Source organism: Monodelphis domestica, chromosome 5 (genome assembly GCF_027887165.1).
Source record: "Monodelphis domestica isolate mMonDom1 chromosome 5, mMonDom1.pri, whole genome shotgun sequence".
Taxonomy (NCBI): Eukaryota; Metazoa; Chordata; class Mammalia; order Didelphimorphia; family Didelphidae; genus Monodelphis; species Monodelphis domestica.
Window position 1 is genome coordinate 122,505,086 of NC_077231.1, and position 21,095 is coordinate 122,526,180.

The 21,095-nt window shown below is 39.4% G+C and overlaps 1 protein-coding gene across 1 annotated transcript in view; it reads left to right on the forward strand.

The window, feature by feature from the left end:
* The first annotated feature begins 374 nt into the window (after window positions 1–374).
* Window positions 375–21,095, forward strand: part of ANO2 (anoctamin 2) — a 532,091-nt gene continuing 511,370 nt past the window's right edge. The window contains exon 1 of the mRNA XM_056799271.1: window positions 375–710. Coding sequence (XP_056655249.1) covers window positions 429–710 — 282 coding nt within the window. The 5' untranslated portion in view covers window positions 375–428. The remainder of the gene's footprint in view (window positions 711–21,095) is intronic.

Consider the following 21,095-nt stretch of genomic DNA (forward strand, 5'->3'; position numbering starts at 1 on the left):
ATGTCGTCTCTACTGATCCCTATGTTTCTATGTTGTCTTCTCCCAATTTAAGTGCCTCTTGACTTTGTATCTCTTGTGGTCTAGCATAGTGCCTGGCACATAGTAGGTACTGATTGAATGATTGATCTGTGTATGTATGTGCAGAAGTAAGTGTGTGCATGTGTTGATAGATAGGGTATGTGTATAGATTGGAGTAGATAACTGTGGAGTAGGGATGGGGAATAGATAATGAAATCTTGAATTTCACCTTGGATCTTGGGGATTCTCTGTGCCCCTTATCTTTTTAGTTATTTCTGTATTTAGGACCCCTGCTCTGAATTTCCCTCTTCACTCACCTGTTTTGATTGGCATATTCTCCCTCTCATCAGGTTGTCAACAACTTCCTGGATCCCAATGAGCCAACATCATCAGAGGCCCGCCAGAGCCGTATGCACTTTCATGACAACCGGAGGAAGGTCGATTATGTCCTTGCCTATCACTACAGGAAGAGGGGCGCCCATGGAGGCCATGGCTCCCCGAGTCATCAGAGGGCTCCCTTGGCTGTCATCTCCAATGGGGAAATGGGCAAAGAGCCCAATGCTGCTGGGCAGGGGGACATGATGATTGAGATGGGACCCCTGGACGCGTTGGAGGAGGAAAGGAAGGAGCAGAGGGAGGAGTTCGAGCGTAATCTCATGGAAGCTGGGCTGGAGCTGGAGAAGGACTTGGAGGTAAGATTGGCGAGAGGGTGCAATACGTGGGCAGACAGACATGCAACATTTATTAACACTGGCTATGAAGCAGGCATCATGCTAATGACTGGGGATCCAAATATAAGCAAAGAGAGTCCCTGCTCTCAAGGAACTTACATTCTAATGGGGAAAGACAACATGAAAAAAAAGAAGTGAACATTAGGGGAGAAAGGGAAGGGACCAGAGGCTTGAGTGCCAGAAGCAGAGCCAGGAAGGGATTGAAGAATAGATAGCTTGGGCCTTTCATTGATGGGAAGTGGAGAGTAATGTAGATACTCATCTTCAATTCCATATCATTCCATGGATTTGTTCTCTTTGTATCTTGTTATTCTCTAGTCCACATCAGAAATTCCTTTAAATTTATTTCACGGATTATCTATTATATTCCTACCGTGTATAAGACACTGCAATAGGCTCCCAGCATACAAAGAAAAAATGGTATAGACTTTGCCCTCAAGGAGTTTCTAGTCTAATGAGGAAGTTTTATACATATGCCAATAACCATGATGAAGGCAGACTATGGTAAGCAATAAAGGAGCGATCTAAAGTCCTAGGACAAAGTTGAGAATGAAGAGATTATTTTTGACTGGAGAAGCCAAAGAAGATTCTAAATGAAGGAAATGGTACCTGAGAGGTAGCATTTGGTAGCAGATAAAATGCTAGACCTTAAGACAGGAAGTCTGGGCTTCAAATCCTTCTCTAGACATTTACCCTGAGCAAATCACTTAACCTCTTAGTCTCAGTTTCCATATATGTAAAATGGGGACAAATCATAGCACTTACCTTGCAGGACTGTTGGGAAGAATGAATGCTATTATATAGAAAGCACTTTGCAAACCTTAAAGTACTATCTCAATATTAGCTGTCATTCTTATGGAGTCCTGAAAGAAGTGAGATTATTTTTTTAAACCCTTCCTTTCTAAGGTACCTGCTAAATATTGGTTCCAAGGCAGAAAAGTGGTAAGAGCTAGGCAATGAGGGTTAAAGGACTTGCCCAGGGTCACACAGCTAGGAAGTGTCTGAGGTCAGATTTGAATGCAAGACCTCCCATCCCTAGGCCTGGCTCTCAATCCACTAAGCAACTTAGCTCCACTGAAGGGAGAGATTTTTAAAAGATAGAATGACTGAATGAAAAAAAGATTCATTAAGCACCAACTATATGCCAGCTAGGTGTCAGAAATACAAATACAGAAGTGAGATAGTCCCTATTATCAAGGAAGTTATATTTCTCATAGGAAGATAAAAATACTTAAAAGGAGTTTTGGTATGGAGAATAACAGATACAGTGAGTGGGCAGCCAACTGTCATGTTTTTTCCCCTGTAATAATGGCAATATTGACTTGATTATTTTTCCTATAAGATTTAAGAAGAGCATGGAAAAAGAGGGAGAAGCTAATACTCATGGTAGCCATTCCAGGAGAGATAGAGAAGCCAACTTCAGATATGGGAGATGGCAAAGACTATAAATGGTACCGTGTAATGAGATCTGAATTTTGAGTCATAGACCCTGGGCTCAACTCCTAGTCTTTGAACTCATTAGCTTTTTAATCTTGGGTAAGTAATTTAAGAGGCTTCCATTTCCTCATTTGTAAAATGAAGGGGACACAGACACAAAGTTGACCTCAAGGAGTTTCTAGTCTAATGGGGAAATTATATACATATGTTAATAACATGATAAAGGTAGACAATGATAAATAACAAAAGAGAAATCTGAAGTGCTAGGAAAAATTTTGAGAAAGGAGATAATTTTCAGTTGAAGCAGTCAAGGGAGACTCAATGCAGGAAGCAGCCCCTGAGTGGCAGAATTATTATTTTATTTCTAAGGTTTCCTCCAGCTCTAAATCTTTTGAGAAAGACAGGAACAGGAGACATCAAATAATTTAGTTTGACTGAAAGGCAGAGATGAACAGAGCCAGTTGTGTTGTGTAAAAAAATAGTCCTGGTATTTTGGATCAGAAAACTGAGCATATGACCTATCTCTTTGACTGATTAGTTGTGTTGTCTTGGGGAAATCATTTCCCTCTCTCCACCCCAGTTTCTTTATCTATGAAAAAGGGATGATAATATTGATCCATATTAATATTTATACAAGAGAATAATATTTACATTAATTTGGTGTCACTGGTAAAATGAAAAGACAATAAATACAATATATATCTTTAAAATATTGCAAAAAGCTATAATTTTTGGTGGAAAAGATCCATGGAAAAAGTTGCATCTGCCCCTTACTGTTGTCGGTGCACACTCAAGACAATCAGGTTCTTTCTTTTTAAGATCATAGGATTTAGAGCTAAAAGAAATCTTAGAGAGCTAATCCAAAACCAAACCAAGCAATTAGGGTGATAAGTCTGCAGCATAATAGAATATATTGCATAATATCCCAAAGCCAGATTATAATGATTTGTGGATTTTGTTCTTTCAGTTTATCTTCACTATGTTAGCATGTACAATGCTTGAGACTTGACAGAGAGCAGGATTCTAGTCTGGACATCTTCCACATAACTTTTTACTTGTGCCTTCCAGTAGAGTTTCCTGAACCCAAAGCCCAATCCTTAACCAGGTGGATAAGGGAGACACAAAAGATGGAGTGCAGGAAGAGCCAACAAGACTGGCAACTGAATGGATGTCAGGAATGAGAGAGAGTGAGGAACAGAAAGTTTCAGTCTTTTTGTTGTGAACTGATCCAGTGAAATACCAGGAGAGAGGTTATTATGGGAGAAAATATTATAAATTTGTTGGTCTCAAAGTAGTCCTGTCTCCCTCCATTGCATTCATCCATGAATTACATGGAATTAGTTGCCCAACCCCTGCTTTCTTTTGATTATTATTGAACTACTTTTAGTGTAGATCTTAGGGACCAAAGAAGGAGAATTTTCTCATGTCATTCTTTCTGGAATGTCCTCCTCCTCCTCCTCCTTTGCTTATTCAGGTCCAATTTACCATTCAAGTCCCAGATTAAGTTCTACTTCCCAGATACACTGCCTTCCTTAGCACCCAATAACTTGGCATGAGTTTGCCTCACTTAAATCCAGTTCACTCACAAGAGAAGACATCATCCACTATTTTACCCCAACATGACGATGTCATTAGTTCTCTTCAAAAACGAAGAATGAATAAGAACAAGCCCACACTGATCTCTCTCCACTTGCTTTGGGGCTCTGAATATTGGTCAATTCACCAATATATGATCTGCATCCCTAAAATGAGGTCTCTTTTAAAGGAAAAAAGACAGGTATACACTGATAATTTCACACACTTATCAGGTAAAGCTTACCTAATATAAATGATGCACAATTGAGAAAGGGAGACTGGGTAGGGCTCATCATTCTGTCCTCCCTAGGCAAAGACTGAGGGCACGATGCTGTAATTTATGCTAGTTCTGGCAGAATGTGGATGCCTGCAGTGAATTTGTAAACTTGCATTTGGGTGGAGGAAAAAAAAGTTGATGGGATTAGGGTTGCCAATTGGCTGGTATTTCTTCGGTATCTTATTACAGAAACTAGCTGCTTTTTACTAATATGTTATGGCTCTAATCATTGTTTTTTAAAGTTTAGATGTTGGTGACCTTAGTGGAAGCTGACTAAATTTTATACTCAGGCCCTTCCTGTTACTCTTATTGAAAGGTTGGATGGACAAAAATAAATTGGGGCGTGCTTATGTTTTGTCTAAGTTAGATTTGGGGAAAAGTGTAGCCTATATTCAGATTATTATATATATATTAGACTGTCATCCCACATATGTTTGTGTCTTTTATCCTTCTTAGGGCATCTTGAAAGCCATTTAATAGAGTGAAATAATGTTAGAGGATAAATTTGTTACAATTGGCTGGGAATTTTCCTTATGACCTCTAATCCTGTTTAAAAGCATCCAGTTAGCTGGAAAAAAAACAGTGAATAGACCAGTGGTCCTGGAGTCAATAAGACCCAAGTTCAAATCTGGTCTGAGACACTTAGCAGGTCTGTGACCCTAGGCAAGTCACATAACCTCTGCTTTGGTTCCTCTAATGTAAAATAGTAAAAATAATAGCACTTATCTCTGAGTAATCAATATTTGTGAAGCAACAGTACAGTTTCTGGCATGCAATAGAGCTTAGTTCCTCCCTACCTCTCCCTAAATTAATTTTTTTAATCAACAAAAGTTCATTTTCTCTCTATCCCTTTACACCTTACCTTGTGAAAAGAAAAAAAGAAAAATGTCCTTTTAAGAAATGTGCAGTCAAAGTTATGGAAAGTAATGAATGCTGGAGGGGATGTGGCAAAGTAGGGACATTAATTCATTGCTGGTGGAGTTGTGAACTGATCCAGCCATTCTGGAGGGCAATTTGGAACTATGCACAAAGGGCGATAAAAGAATGTCTACCCTTTGATCCAGCCATAGCACTGCTGGGTTTGTACCCCAAAGAGATAATGGACAAAAAGACTTGTACAAAAATATTCATAGCTGCGCTCTTTGTGGTGGCCAAAAATTGGAAAATGAGGGGATGCCCATCAATTGGGGAATGGCTGAACAAATTGTGGTATATGTTGGTGATGGAATACTATTGTGCCCAAAGGAATAATAAAGTGGAGGATTTCCATGTGAACTGGAACAACCTCCAGGAAGTGATGCAGAGCGAGAGGAGCAGAACCAGGAGAACATTGTACACAGAGACAAACACACTGTGGTATCATCGAACGTAATGGACTTCTCCATTAGTGGTGGTGTAATGTCCCTGCACAATCTGCAGGGATCAAGGAGAAAAAAACACTATCCAAAAGCAGAGGACAAACTGAGGGAATAGAAACACCAAGGAAAAGCAACTGCCTGACTACAATGGCTGAGGGGACATGACAGAGGAAAGACTCGGAGCGAACACTCTGATGCAAATACTAACAACATGGCAATGGGTTCAAGTCAAGAACACATATGATACCAGTGGAATCACACGTCGGCCACGGGGGGGTGGGAGGGAGGAAAAGAAAATGATCTTTGTCTTTAATGAAAAATGCATGGAAATGATCAAATAAAATACTATAAAAAAAGAAAAAAAAAAAAAGAAAAAAAAAAAAAAGAAATGTGCAGTCAAAATAAATATCCACATTATCCTTGTTCCAAAACACATTAAACTGTAAGCTAATTGAGAGAAGGCAAATATATGAATTACAGATGCTGTTGGTTAATTGGTGAGCTAAGGGCTTTAGGCAATCTCTGGCCCATGTATTTTCCCTTGAGGTGTCAAGGTTTGAAGCTATTCTGTGTGTTCTGCCTCTGGTCTGAAGAGCAGCCATAAGACTAGGCTATGGAAGGTATCCCTGAAACTTGATCACGAGATTGACCATGGTGCCTGAACTTAGTCTTGAGGCCAGGAGACATGAATTTGAATTTTGCCAGTATCATTTACTAAGTGAGATTTGGGCTATCACTTAACCCTCTAAATTTCTTTTTCTTTATTTGTGTTATTGGATATTCTGCATACTAAGGACATTCAATGGGGTTATGAAGAGTAAAATAGAACATGTTTGCAAAGATACTTTGTTATGATAAACTGATATCATAAATACACACTTCTTATTAGATATTGTTGCTTGTTTTCCTCTGTAGCCCATGTGAGTTCTCAAGATACTTATCCCAATTTCTATTCCCAAAGATAAATTAGATCCCAGAGTTTGGCTACATCTCCCTCTCATTGTTCTAGGGGTACCACTGAGGGGTTAGGAGTGGGTCTCTCTCATGCCATTGACTTGAACACCAATCTCCTTCCCAATCTGTGTTCCCCTTCCTAGAATTGTCAGTTGATAAATAATTTAGTAAGCTAGTTCTTAGGTAGCTTTCAGAAAGGTGTGTTTACCAACATGTTACATCAAGAACAATTGATATAAAATATCCTCCCAAAGTCTATGAAGGAAGGAAATAAATAATTTATTTTACATGCCAAGCATCGTGCTAAGCACTTTACAATATTGCTCCACTTGCTTCTCACACCAATCTTGGGAGTCAAGTGCTATTATCATCCCCATTTTACAGTTGAGAAACTTGAGGCAGAGGTTACCTGATTTTCCCAGGATCATACAGCAAGTCAGTAACTGAGTCCAAATTTGAATTCAACTTCCCTCACTCTAGGCCCAGAGATCTAACCATTGAGCTACTTGGTTTCCTCAATGCACTTTCCCTCAAGAACATATAGAGTTCAAGGGGAAGGGAGTGTAGGTTTAGAGAACATGTATAGTGAAGAGATAACTCATAGTTCCTGGTTGCAAGAAGTTCTTTTCTTCAATTCATGAAATTTCATTTTCTCTAATTTCCTTTCCATGTTATGGATCTGCATCCATCTTTCTTTGGCTCCTAACTCACATGTGCCAACTGACCCAGGTACATTTCTGGAATACAAAAAGGAAGATTGGAAGTGCAACATCCTCTGAACTCTCTGGTCAAAAGAGGAAGCAGGAGGAAACAAGTCTAAGACCAAGGCCTCCCCTTTCTCTAGATCTTTCCTTCTTAGGGATATGTTGGAAAGCCATACTTATTCCAAGTTCTGGAATTTTTTTTCCAGCTAACTAGATGCTTTTGTACAAGATCTGGAGGTCACAAGGAAAGTCCCCAGCAAATTGTAACAGACATCTATCTAATCTGTCATCATTTTACTTTATTAGATGGCTTTCAGACTTTTCACATTTCGTCTTACTTGAGGTTCATGATTGACTGACTGAGCTGAATTGTTACCTGGTTAAAATATTAAGGCTAAAATAAGGTGGGGTGGTTTTGACCCATATACATTTTACTTAGATGGAAGAATTTTATAAAATCTTAGAAAATAACAGGACCTTTGAGATCATCTCTTCTAAGCTGTACTTGAACAATAAGCAGGCAGGTGATCAGTTGGTCTTTGCTTAGGCTCCCACTAAGGGGAAATCTTTCTCTCTTTGGAAGTACTCCATTTTGCCCTTGGATAGCACTAATTGTTGTAAAGTTTTGACATCAAGCTGGACTCTTATTTTTTATTTGGTCTTTGGGTTTTTATTGAGTTCTTGTAATCCCACAGCAGGGCAACTTCTATCCGTCAATCAACAAGTATTTATTAATCAATGTAAATCATCTTTTTGTTATTGTTCAGTCATTTTTCAGTTGTGTCTGACTTTTCATGACCCCATTTGGGGTTTTCTTGGCAAATATACTGGAATAGTTTGGTATTTCCTTCTTCAGTTCATTTTACAGATGGAGAAACTGAGACCAACAAAGTTAAGTGACTTGTCCAGGGTCACATAGCTAAGAAGTGTCTGAGGCCAGATTTGAACTCACAAAGATAGGTCTTCCTGATTCCACCTCCAGTTTTATATATACTGTGCCACTGAGGATACTAAGACAGAAATGAAATATTCAATACCCTCAAAGAACTTACATTCTATCAAGGTAACAACACATACACATATAAATATATGTAAAACAAATATGGGACAATGTTTCTAGAAGCATTAGTAGCTATGAAGATCAAGAAAGGCCTCAAGAGGAAGATGGAATTTGAATTAAGGAACAAATGAAAAACACTTATTAAGTATTTACTCTTTGCTAAGCATTGTACTAAGCCCTTGGGAACACAAATACAAACGCAAAGGCAGTCTGCCATCAAGAAGCTTACAGTTCTTTTTTGTTAAGTGATCTAATTAAAATTTTGTATTGCTCCTCAAAAAAGCCAAATGATAATTCAATGCTCTTCTTATTCACATAGAAGTGATCAATGATAAGTTAATTATAGTAAAACTTTATATACATCAAGAAGTTTATATTCTAATGGAGGAGACAAAAAAGGAGATGGTAACCTGGGAAAGGCACCTTGGTGAGGAAAATTACAGTGATAATGAGGGGATGAAAGAAAGTATACACATACATATATAGGTCTGTGTGTATGTTCATATCCCAATTTCTGGATTAGAGAGAGAAAATATATATTTATTCTGTATAAATATATATGTGTATGTATAAGAAGAGTGGATTTGATGATGGCTCATGGTTCCATAACAAGGGAGTCGGGAAGAAGAGGGAAGAGGAAGGAAAGAATACTAGATGGGATATCGTATACAGAGAATTGTATGAAAGGGCAGTTTGAACCTACCAAAGAACTTGTGATGGGACGTAATGTGTAATAAGACTAGAAAGATAGATTAGAACTAGGCTGTGAAGTCCTTTAAATGTCAAAAGGAGGAGTTTTGATCCTAGAGAAAATAGGAGGCCACTGGAGCTTATGAGGGTCCTGTCTTGCAGGAATATCACTTTGGCAGCTAAGATAGATTGAAAAGGGAAAAGATTTAAGGCGTGAAAAGCAATTAGGACAATAGTCTAGATGTGACATGATGAAGGCTTAAATCAGAGTGGTCATCACTGAGTGGAGAGAAGACACAGTTGTGAGAAATGTGAATGTAGATTTTTTAATTTGGCAACTGATTGGGTACACGAAGTGAAGGAGAGTAAGTATTGAAGACAACTGAAAGGTATCAAACTTGGTGACTAGAAGTGTCGTGGTGTCCTTATGAGAAATATGGAAATTTGGAAGAGGGTGAATTTATTGAGGGAACATAACAAGTCTGGTTTTGACAAATTGAGTTTTAAATAGTTTTTAATCTTCCAGTTTGAAATGTCTTTGTTCTCAGCCAATCCAATAAACCACAAAAGTTAAATTTATTTACAACAAAAAGACTAAAAGGATTCAATTTAGTAATTCAAATGCTCATAATTGTAACCCTCTGTATATAATACTGGATCAGAAAGATGTCCCACAGGATAGTAGGAATTTCACTGAATCTCAGGCACACCAGTTCATTGGCTGAGATTTTTATGCTTCAGCTGACAAGGAAACAATTCTAATGATCCCAACCCTAGTTCTCTGGACCAATAAGATTGTGAAGATGAAAACCTTGTCTCTTTTTAAGAGGGCCAAGAGAGACTGTAAGAGTCTTAGCTATAGAAGAGCCTGTGAGATAAAAGTGATTTGGAAATCAGCAATGATGTTACTTGGGAGAACTGAATTTATTTAAATTTAGAAACATAGGGTATTAGGACTAGAAGCCCCCTGAAGAACCATCTAGTTATAGATGATGAAACTAGAAGCTGAAGAGTCTTAAAAAACAAAAGGCTAAGGCCAGCATTTGAAGTATCATTTAATTGATTTCTGATGAAGGTCTTTTCTTGATCATTTTTCTTGATCTCTCTGTGGCATTTGATGCTGTTGACTACCATCTCTTCCTAGATATTCTTTTTGCTAGGTTTTTGAGACTGTATTAACTTGATTCTGCTCACTCCTCAGTTTCTTTTGCTTTATCTGTATTCATAATTCTTTCCTCACCCAATGAACTCTGGCTATACCTGGATATTTTTCAGTTCCTATATTTTTTCTGGGCAATCTCACAAGATCACATTTTTTATTTGTATTTTGTATTTATTGTATTTAATGTATATTGTATTTAATGATCATTTCTGATCCCCAAATACATACACCATTAACTACCTTTGGACCTATTTGTATGAGAGGCATCGGCTTCATGCAGGGAGTTGTGTAGTTCAAATGAGAATGGGGTGTAAAGTACTTTGCGAACCTTAAAGCTTTAAATTATCACCAGTTTTCACGAGACCTTCAATCTGTGACAGGCATTAAGATTCAGGAAGACTAAATGGCTTCCTGTAGAAGGGAACATTTTACCTGAGGCTTGAAGGAAGTCATCGAAGTCTTCTTGAGTTCATGTTTGCCCTCTAGCCAATGTACCATTTAGGTAAAGTCCATAAATAGAGGGTCATATTATAGAATATTCTAGAAGGGGAAAAGGAGTTAGGAATGAGATCAATAAAGTTAACTTTTCTTAGAAAGGAGTATCACAGATGATATGTAAAAGGAGGTGAGATTATTGTAGCTAGATGAGTAGAGAAGACTCTGTAGTAGTCTCATGTGGTATGAGAAAGAGAATGGTGAGAGAGAAGGTAGGTTTGAGGAAGGGGTGGGCATGGGGGAGAAAATAAAAGAATAATCTATCAACAAGTATTTGTTAGGAACCTAATTTGTGCCAAGCACTGGGCTAGGTTCTAGGGCTATGAGTACAAAGAATGAAACAGGCCCTACTCACAATGAATTTACCTTCTAATGGGGAGGCAACAAGTTCATCTAAAAATAAATACGGCAAAAAATATAAGTAAAAAATAAGATAAATATGGCAGTCACACATATTGTACACAAAAACCATTTTTGGGAGGAAAGAAACTAGCAGTTAAGAGAAATCAGCAAAGACTTCACACAAAAGATGATGTTTGATTTGCATCTTAATAAAAGATTCAAGGAATTTTGGCTAAGGTTGAGAATGGGAAGGTGGGGGAGGCTTTCTAGAGGACTGAAATCAGATTAGTGTGAACAAAACAAACAGTATGGTCCTAGTACTGATTTAAACCAGGAGAAAAAGATATAACAGAATTTGGTGGAGAAAGCCCAACCTAAACAATTTGAACCATGAATGTGAGTAGATTAGATTCACTAATAAAATAGAAGAGAATAGCAGGATGGATAAGAAAACAAAAGCCAAACAATTTGCAGTATGGAAATAATGCAACTAAAGCATAAAGACAAATGAAGTGTTACAAAGAGGGACTATAACAAAATTAATTTTGCTTCAAACAGTTCTAAAAAAGCATGACTTGCAATCATGGTTTTAAATATGACAATTGCAAATCCTATCTGTGACACAAATGATGGTTTGGTGGTATTCAGACAGAAAAGATTGATGCTGTTAAGAGAGACAAGCAGAAAAGCCACATTATGCTTATAGGCATAGTTAAGAAAACAACTCTAATCACATGATTATATCAATAGAGACAGAACCCCCCCCCCCCCCCGCCCCCAACAAAATTGGGTATCTATTTATGTTAAATTGACAAACTGCATGAGCATGGAAGAATGCTTGGTGAATATGGTCAGAAATGGAGCTAAAATCAAGAGCTGGGTGGCATTATTTGCTATGGAGAAATACTATGGAAATTGCTATTTGATTATTTTTTTAATGTCTAGTCCCATGGTTTCCTCAGCATAAAGAATCCTCTCCCATTGAAGATTGGCATCTTCTCTGCAAGAGAATGACTTGCTGAAGGTTGCATAGTTAGTAGTTATCAGAGGTTTTATACCCGATCCCAGGTCTTCCTAAATTTGAGGCCAGCTCTCTATCCACCGTGTCCTAGGGATTGCCCTTACTTGATATTAAGAGAGCTAATGTGCAAATAACTGGCTATTATAAGGAGGAGTGGGTTACCTCCAGAGGTAGGTGGTTTGCATTGGAGAGTTTTGAGCAGAGGCTGGAGGACTATTTGTTGCATTGCTTTTTCAGATGTTGGAAAAGAAGGCCACTAAAGTCCCACCACAGCTGGAAATTCCGTTTGTATTATTTCCCCTATTTTAGGGATGATAGAACTGAGGCTCAGAGCAGATTAAGTCACTTGCCCACTGTCAAACAGCCACTAAGTGCCAAATCTCAGAGTCAAAAACAAAGTGTTCTTTTTTTCCTACTACTATACCAGGTGGTGAGTCTTACAGGATGTAATATTGTTTATTCCCAAACCTTCTTAGACGTCTAAATAATCTATGCTCAGGGCAAATGAAGAACTGAATAAAGGCAGAAGACCTCATGACATACTGAGTGTCCTTTGTCCAGGAGTCTCTGGTCAATGGTGAAAGCAAACTGGTGTTTAAAGGGAGGGATTAGATGAATCCTCCATATGTTTTATTAAGGGTATTACCTGAATTCCTGGACAATCCCTTTGCTGAATCACCTTTCTTCTTTCCCCAAACACTTGAGATTCTAGTCAATCTAGGTAGGTTTTGTCATTTACCATACAGTCCTGGGCAGGGAGCTTCCAGTTTACTACTACATGGGGTTCCAGAAAGAGTAGTCTCTTAGATTCTTGGTCAGCTCTGACTTCCATATTGGGTTCTTTACTCTCCTTGTTTTTAGATTGTCTGTGGTTTGGGAAAAGGCTCCTTGCTCTGGTCAGTATTGTCCTGCCTCAGAAACACTTACCAGCTGTGTGAGTCTGGGCAAGACATGCAATCTCTACCTGCCTTAGTTTGCTCATTTGTAAGATGGGGATAATAACAGCACCTACCCTCAAGGGATACTGTAAGGATAAAATGAGACAATATTCGCAAGCATTTATATGAATGTTAACTAGGTACTGATAAAGAGAGCCCAATGAAGGGAGTATTGTAACAGTATGGGCAAGAGAAGGAGGGCCTGAACTAGGACTATGTGAATGGAGAGAAATGGATTGGTTGGCGAGATGTCATGTAGGATCAACAACATTTGACGACTAACTAGACATTCTGAATGAAAGAGAAGGAGAAGTTGAAAATGACACAGAAATTGGGAATCTTGGTGATTGAGATGATTGATGACATCCTTTTAGAAATGGGCAAGTTAGGAAGAAGGATAACTTTGGGGATGGCAAGAGGAGTGATGATGTCTATGCCGGACATGAGTTTCAGTTATGTACAGACATCCAGTTTGAAATGCCTAATGGGTAGTTGGTGATGTGGAAGTGAACTTCGGGAGAGAGCCTAGGTTTGGGTATACGTACATAGATACATTGCTATCAGTTGTTTTTCAGTTGCATCTGACCTTCCATGATCCGATTTGGGGTTTTCTTGGCAAAGATATACAAGTGGTTTACCGTTCCTTTTCCAACTCATTTTATAGATGAGGAACTGAGGCAAATAGGATTAAGTGACTTGCCCAGGGTCACATAGCTAGTAAGTGTCTGAGGCTAGATTTGAACTCATGAATATGTCTTCCTGATTCCAAGTCCAGTGCCCTAGCCACTGTATCACCATATACATACATACATACATACATACATACATAGAGACAAATAGATGAAAATTGCTTCCACAGAGATGATTTTTGAACTCACTGGAGCTGATAAGTCTATGAGATAGGGTTAAGACTAATTCTTAAGTTTAGTTTAGTGTTCATTCCACAATGGTGTTCTGTCCCTCATCATTTAGGGAAATGATTCTGAGATAGAGCCAAAAATGGGACACAGGGGTTCTCTTAACCCAACACCCTGGTTCTTTAAGTCTAAAAGGAACAACTCTCTCACTATAGGAAAGAACTACCACCTTCAGAAATGGGAAGCAGGAGCTAAGGGGAAAATGCAGACTATAGACTGTGTTTATGCAGACCATAAACAAGGCTTGATCTTGCTTCCACATTTAGATTTTCTCTGGGTGGCCATTCACACAAAGTTTTCTTTCTAGGTAAGTTTTGGGGTTTTCTCTCCCTCTTGGGGTTGATGGTGGTTGCTTAGGTAAAGTGGTGGTTGTACTGAATGGGAGGGAGAAGGAGGAAGTGAAATATGTGTGTATAAATAATATACATAGATATGCAAGTATGTAGATATGTGTGCAATCACACATATATCTAGTTTCTTGATGCTGATTTCCACTTTGTTAAATGAAACATTTTCCACCAATTAGACTCATTCAGAAATGTTACTGAATGGAAGGAGAGGTGTAAGACATTTCTCCTCACTGATTAATTAAAACAGAGGGTAGACGATCATTTGTTGGTTATCAATCTCCAAACATTCTGTTATATTATGGAAGAAATTTCTATATGACTACAGGGTCTATCAAATGGTCTTTGTGCCTCCTTGTCACTTTGAGTTGGTAATAATTTAAGACATAAATCTGGAATAGTATAAAGGCTATTTGGGGGCCACCAGCAAATTTTAACCTTTTGCTTGAGTGAATTATAGGAAAGGATCTTTTAGTGGCAATGATGATTGAGAAGAGTAAGTGTTCCTCAGATGCTTCCTAGTTGTGTGACCCTGGACCAATCCCTTAACCCTAATTGCTTAGCCCTTACTGCTCTTCTGCTTTGGAACCAATACTTAACATCAATTCTGAGACTGAAGGTAAGGGTTTAAAAAAAAGAGTGAGCCCTGGGAGAATGTTGGGAGAACAGCAATATTGTATGATGATCAACTGAAAACTTGACTCAGTAATGCAACAATCTGGTCCAATCCTGAAAAGCTTATGACAGGGGATGCTATCCACTTCCAGAGAAAGAACTGTTGGAGATGGATGGACATGGATCAAAGGATACTATCTTTCCCATTAGTGTAATTATAGTTTTATTTTGAGTTTTTGGTTTTGTATGAATGTATAAATGCAATAATGACCAACATGGAAGTGTTTTGCATGATAATAAAAATAAAAGAAAAAAGTAAAAAAGAAAAAGATTGTGCTAATGAGCATGAAAAAGAAAAAGGTGAGGAATGGTTGTAGTAAGGTCTCTCAGTAGCTGTAGTTGCCAGCTATTCATGATCTCCACCGAGGATAAAGAACTTTGTCTAGAAGATTTAGACATGTTGGGTGAACCTGACAAGGAATGGGTGTGTGTGCTGAGACAGAGAAGAGATTCAGACTTTAATAAGTAGAAATGGAGCAGCACAGTGCATAGGGTACCAGGCTTGGAGTTGAGAGGTCCTATGTTCAAATCTGGCCTCAGATACTTCCTAGCTATGTGACCCTGGGCAACTCACTTAAACTCTGTTCCAATCCACCCCCCCCCAAAAAAGAATAAGTAGAAGTCATGTGATATTCTGGGTTAATTTAGATATCATCTTACCCAAAGGAAGGATAGAAAAATGAAAACAAGCATTTATTTAGTGCCCAGACTGTGCTAAGCATTTTATAAATATTATCGTATTTGATTCTCACAACAATCTTGGAAGATAGATGCTATTATTATCCTCATCTTACAATTGAGGAAACTGAGGGAAATGGAGGGTAAGTGATTAGCTGAAGGTCACACAGCCAGTGAATGTCTTTGTTCTAGTCTCTAAGTGCTATTTAGGGATACTTTAGGGTCTTCGTTTGCTTTGTTCAGTGTTTATTTTTCTACCAAAACCATGTTTTCCTTTCTCTTTAGGAACCCTTCCGGCCCCATTTATGTGTTTCCACAGCAAATCCTCTACGTTTGGGTCTCACTTACACTTAGCTCATGAACAGACAGTCTGGAGATCAGAAATATCCCAGGCTTGGAAGGAGGCCTATGGGTTTTAGCACCTTCTTAGGAACAGGAAGCTGTTAAAGGATTGTATTTTGGTGAGGTTTGTCCATGTGTAACCTCCTATTGATTGCCAGCAGCCACAATCCCCCCAAAGGCTTTCTAGTCCCCAGGAGTTTGTGTGGGTTCTTGCTGACTCCCAATACAGCCCACTGCTCCCTGGTAACCATGTTGAACATGTTGCTATGTATTCACTGTTCACAGTAGAATTGGAGAGTTGTTCAACTCATTCTAGACCCAGGAGAAGGATAAAAAATGAGTGGATTTTTTTTGGGGGGGGGAGGAGGTACAGATGCTCGAAATTGGTGTTTGAAAACTTAGGAACCATATAAAAAAATCTATCATTTCGGCAGGACATTAAGGTTTATAGAGGACTTTCCTCACAACTAATTGAGTGATAAGAATTATTATTGTCCTTTTAAAGATGGGAAAATTGATGTTGAAGGGAGGTGAATGACTTGGCAAGGGTCACAAAGCTAATAAATCTCAAAACTTGGAGACGATGCTAGGTCTTTCGACTGGAAGACACCTCAGACATTTATTTAGTGCCTACTATGTGCTGGGTATTATGAGAATTCTTTTTGTTATACAACCATTGACTTTCCCCCCATGAAGGGTCCTTTGGTTCACTAGGAGGCCCAGTGGTTGGTTGCTTATCTGTGTCCTGAACACATCCTTTGATGAATTTTCTTGTACTTTCCATGCCTATCCCATTTCCCCATTTCTCTTGTCTGCTTTTTTGATCTGGTTTGTTTTTCTACCATATTTTCTTAACAGATAAGTGCTTATCAAATGCCTTTAATTTTTTAAACCTTATCTTCTGTCTTAGAACCAATTTTAAGTATTGATTCCAAGTCAGAAGAGTGGTAAGGGCTAGGCCATTGGAATTAAATGATGTGTTCAGGGTCACACAGCTGGAAAGTTATCTAAGGCCAGATTTGGACCCAGGGCCTGGCTCTTTATCTACTGAACCATCTAATCACTCATCAAATGCCTTTTATGACAAAGACATCATTATATGTTAAAGAAAGGGAATTCCAAAAGATGGCAGACATAGTTCTAGAGATTGGAAAGTTTACTAGAACCCATGAAAGAATATGGGGCATCCACATACACTGATTTCAACCAAAATTTCCATAGATTTTGTTTTAAATAAACACAAACATATATGTACATATATAATATATAATTTTCTATATTTCTATAGATTTTGTTAGCTAGATGTAAAGTTTCAGGGCCTGGCCATGATGGAAAGAGAGTAGGTATAAGGAGGTCTGGATTCTTTTCTGAACTTGTGCTAGGAAAGTCATTTCTCTGGGTTTCAGTTTTCTCACCTGTAAATTGAGGAGGCTGGACATGATCCTTCACTCTATGGTTCTTCTAGTTCTATAGTTCTAGAGGAAGAGGAATCTAGGTAGTACAGTGGATAGAACTGGGCCTGGAGTCAGGAAGATGAATCTTCCAAAGTTCAAATCTGTCTTCAAAATCCTTGTTAGCTGTGTGACCCTGGGCAAGCCACCTAATCCTGTCTGGCTGTTTCCTCATCTATAAAATGAGATAGAGAAAGAAATGGCAAAACATTCCAGTATCTTTGCCTAAGAAAACCCCATATGGGCCATGAAAAATCTGATGTTACTAAAACAAAAGAACAACAACAAATAGTTCTAGGATTCCTTGACACATGGATAGGTAATAACACAAAGCAATATATGAGAGGTGCCAAATGAGGGTCAACAGAAGTTCTAGGGAGGGAGAGACCAACTGTGGTGGTCAGGGAAGGCTTTGTTGAGGATTTAGAATCTTCCTAGCCTCCATGTTCTCCTTTTTCCTTGGAAACCTAAACTTCCTACTGCCCTTTGCTCCATCAATTCCTTTTTCATTCTAGAATACTCTAGAACAAATTTCTTTCTCTTTGCTACTCTTCATACCACCTGTCTCTAATCTGCTACCCTTTCAGTAGCATCCTTTTCTTCCTACCTCTTGTTCTGCCCTTGGGGGGTAGGGGGAAGCAGAAAGGGAATAAGTCCTCATTTCCCACCTGGGGAAGAGAGTTGAGTTGCCATGACAACCCTGAGGCTTCTTACCTTGAGAGGAGAGGGCAGAAAGAAGCTTTGTTGGTAGAAAGAGGAATGTGGGCAGCAACAATGAAAGGGCAAGGACAGACGTCAGGATCTGGTTTCTGCCTGCTGCCCTGTAGGGGAAACATATACTTTCCCCCCCTCCTCTCCCTTTTGAGGGGGAGGGATGATCATAACCCTTAGGTATTAGATACTTGGCTGCTCACTGGAGCTGGAGCTGCGAGCATTTGCCCTTTTTTGGAGGTGTTTTGATTAGGTTATTAAAGACATAATATGTTAGAGCTTCAGGGGACCTTGAAGGTCACCAGATCTTTTTACAGAGGAAGGAACTAAAGTCTAGAAATGTGGAATATTTGCCTAAAGTCCCACAGCTAGTTAGGGACAATTTGGAATAAAACAAATCTCTTCAGTTAGCAGTTTCTTAAACTGAGTCATTGGGGATGGAGTGCCCTGAATTAAAAGCCTTTAGAAAAGGTCTTCAGAAAAATAAAACCAAGCCAGACCTCCCTTGTCTCCACATTGGCCAGCCTAAGAGGGCAGCTGTTGGCGCTTGGACAGCTGGCTCCTGGCTCCCTGGAAACATTTTTAATTATCAATGGGCTTTGTTTGCGGCAGTTATTAATCTGTTCTAGAAAGCCCCAGAGACTGTTTTGGGAAGGCCTGAGGCTTGAGCTAGGGTAGCAGAGTCCCTGGAGCCAGTGTGATGACATTGCAAGAATAACAGAGCCCAAGAAGGCTGTCCAGGAAGTCACCCTGAAAAATGGGCTGATGCTTCTAGACAGAGATGGCTCACCCTGAGCAAAGTCTAGGAGATAGGAAAAGACGGAATCCTGGCTTAAAGGCATTCACCTAGGGGGCCCACTTGGGAATCCTTACTCAAAGGCAACAGAAAATCATTAAATCTAAGAGTTAGGAAAAATCTCCAGTTCAATTTACCTCTGGATGAGAATCTCCACTGCCACCTTTTCAACTAGTGGTCATCCAGCCTTTGCTTGAAGACCTCTAGAGAGGGATAGTATACTGCCAATTCCCTTTGGCATAGCTCTAATGATTAGGAAGTTTTCCTCCATAGAGAGGCTTCCTTGGGCCTTCCACACATGGTTTCTAACTCTCTTCTCCAGACTTAAGTAGAACAAGGTGGGAGTTGAGGAGAGGGAAAGAATGGGACCTGTCCACTACAGGCCATTGAGCCTGACTTTCATTCCTGTGAAATTCCAAGAGAGAGTTCATGATGGTTAATGAGTGATTACCTGCTTTATTTCTTCTAATCTTCTTGAGCTTCTTGAGAAACATTCCTATACTTCACTGTCTAGGCCTCAGTTTCCCCACTTTAAAATGAAAAGACTTAGAATGAACCTCCCAGAGCCGGGTAGAGTTCCAATATTCTTTGATTTCATGTTTCATTATCCTGTTACCAGATTGCTCCTGAGAGGCCCAGAAAGTTTGAGAGACTTATCATATATCATACAGGCAACGCAACCTCTGGGTTTCCAGGGACTGGGCTGTCTCTTGCAATGTTTGGTGTTAGCCCCAGTCGCTTTGCAGCAGTCTCTAAGTGAGGCCTATTTCCCTTTGGGGCCTCTTGTCTTTAGTAATGAGGCACTTCACAAACAAAACATGGTGACAGGAGCCTGGATCATGTTTTATAACTTCTGATCAAGGCATGAGGCTGGAAGACTCTGGGCCTGGACTATGTGGATAAACTCTCATTAGGGTGAGATAGTCTCTTTAACACAGTGCATAAATTACCAGGGCCCCAGACCATGAGCTATGATTTCCTGGGGATAGTCAGCCATTCCTATGCTACCCCTCCTGGAAAAGTAAATTGTAGATTTGTAAATCTAAATCTTTTATAAGAGCCTATAAATCGTCTGGTTCAGGCCCAGGCTGATAAGACCCTACTGTCCTTATTTCTACAGAGAAGTCTTTGTTTAATTTTACAGAGGACTCTACTGAAGTCCTGCATCAACGTTACAAAGTGGTGTGGCTATGATTTTGGGCCCACAAAGGCTATGATATAAGACTTTTGTTGTTCAGTTATTTCAGTTATGTCTGATTCTTCATGACCCCATTTGGGATTTTCTTGGCAAAGAGAGTGGAGTGGTTTGCCATTTCAGTCTCCAGCTCTTTTTACAGAATGAGGAAAATGAGAACAACAGGGTTAATGATTTGCCCAGTCATACAGCTAATAAGTACCTGAGACCAGATTTGAACTCAGGAAGATGAGTCTTCCTGATTCCAGGTCTGGGTCTTTATCCACTGTGCTACTTCACTGCCCCATGATATGTCTCAAGTTCTAACTGGTCCTCCTGTGGGTGGGGGTAGCAGAGACAGTACTGGCCTAGAATCAATCCTTCCTTCCTTCTTCCCTTCCTCCCTTCCTCCCTCCCTCCCTTCCTTCCTCCCTCCCTCCCTTCCTTCCTCCTCCCTCCTCCCTTCCTCCTCCCTCCCTCTCTTTCTTTCTTTCTTTCTTTCTTTCTTTCTTTCTTTCTTTCTTTCTTTCTTTCTTTCTTTCTTTCTTTCTTTTCTTCTTTCTTTCTTTCTTTCTTTCTTTCTTTCTTTCATTAGGTCTTTTCTTCTTCTTTCTTTCTTTCTTAGGCTTTTCTTTCGTCGTTCTTCCTTTCTTCTTTCTTGCTGTTCTTTCTTCTTTCTTTCTCTTCTTTCTTTTCTTCCTTCTTTCTTTCTTTCTTCTCCTTCTTTCTTCTTCCTTCTTCCTTCCTGTTCTTCTTCCTTCCCTTCCTCTTCTCTCTTCTTTCTTTCTTCTTCCTTTCTTCTTCTCTTTCTTTCTTCTCTTTCTTCTTCTTCTCTTCTTCTTTCTTCTTCTTTCTTCCTTCTTTCTTTCTTTCTCTTCTTTCTTCTTTCCTTTCTTTCCTTTCTTTCTTCCTTTCTTCTCTTTCTATCTCTTCTCTTTCTTTCTTTCTTTCCTTCTCCTTCCTTCCTTCCTCCTTCTTCCTTCTTCCCTTCCGTCCTTCCTTCCTCTTCCTTCCTTCCTCTCTTCCTTCTCCTTCCTTCCTTCCTTCCTTCCTTCCTTCCTTCCTCCTTCCTTCCTTCCTTCCTTCTTCCTTCCTTCCTTCCTTCTTCCTCCTTCCCTTCCCTTCCTCCCTCCTCCTTCCTCCCTCCCTTCCCCCTTCCTCCCCCTCCTCCCTCTCTTCTTTCTTTCTTTCTTTCTTTCTTTCTTTCTTCTCTTTCTTTCGTTCTTTTTCTTCTTTCTTCTT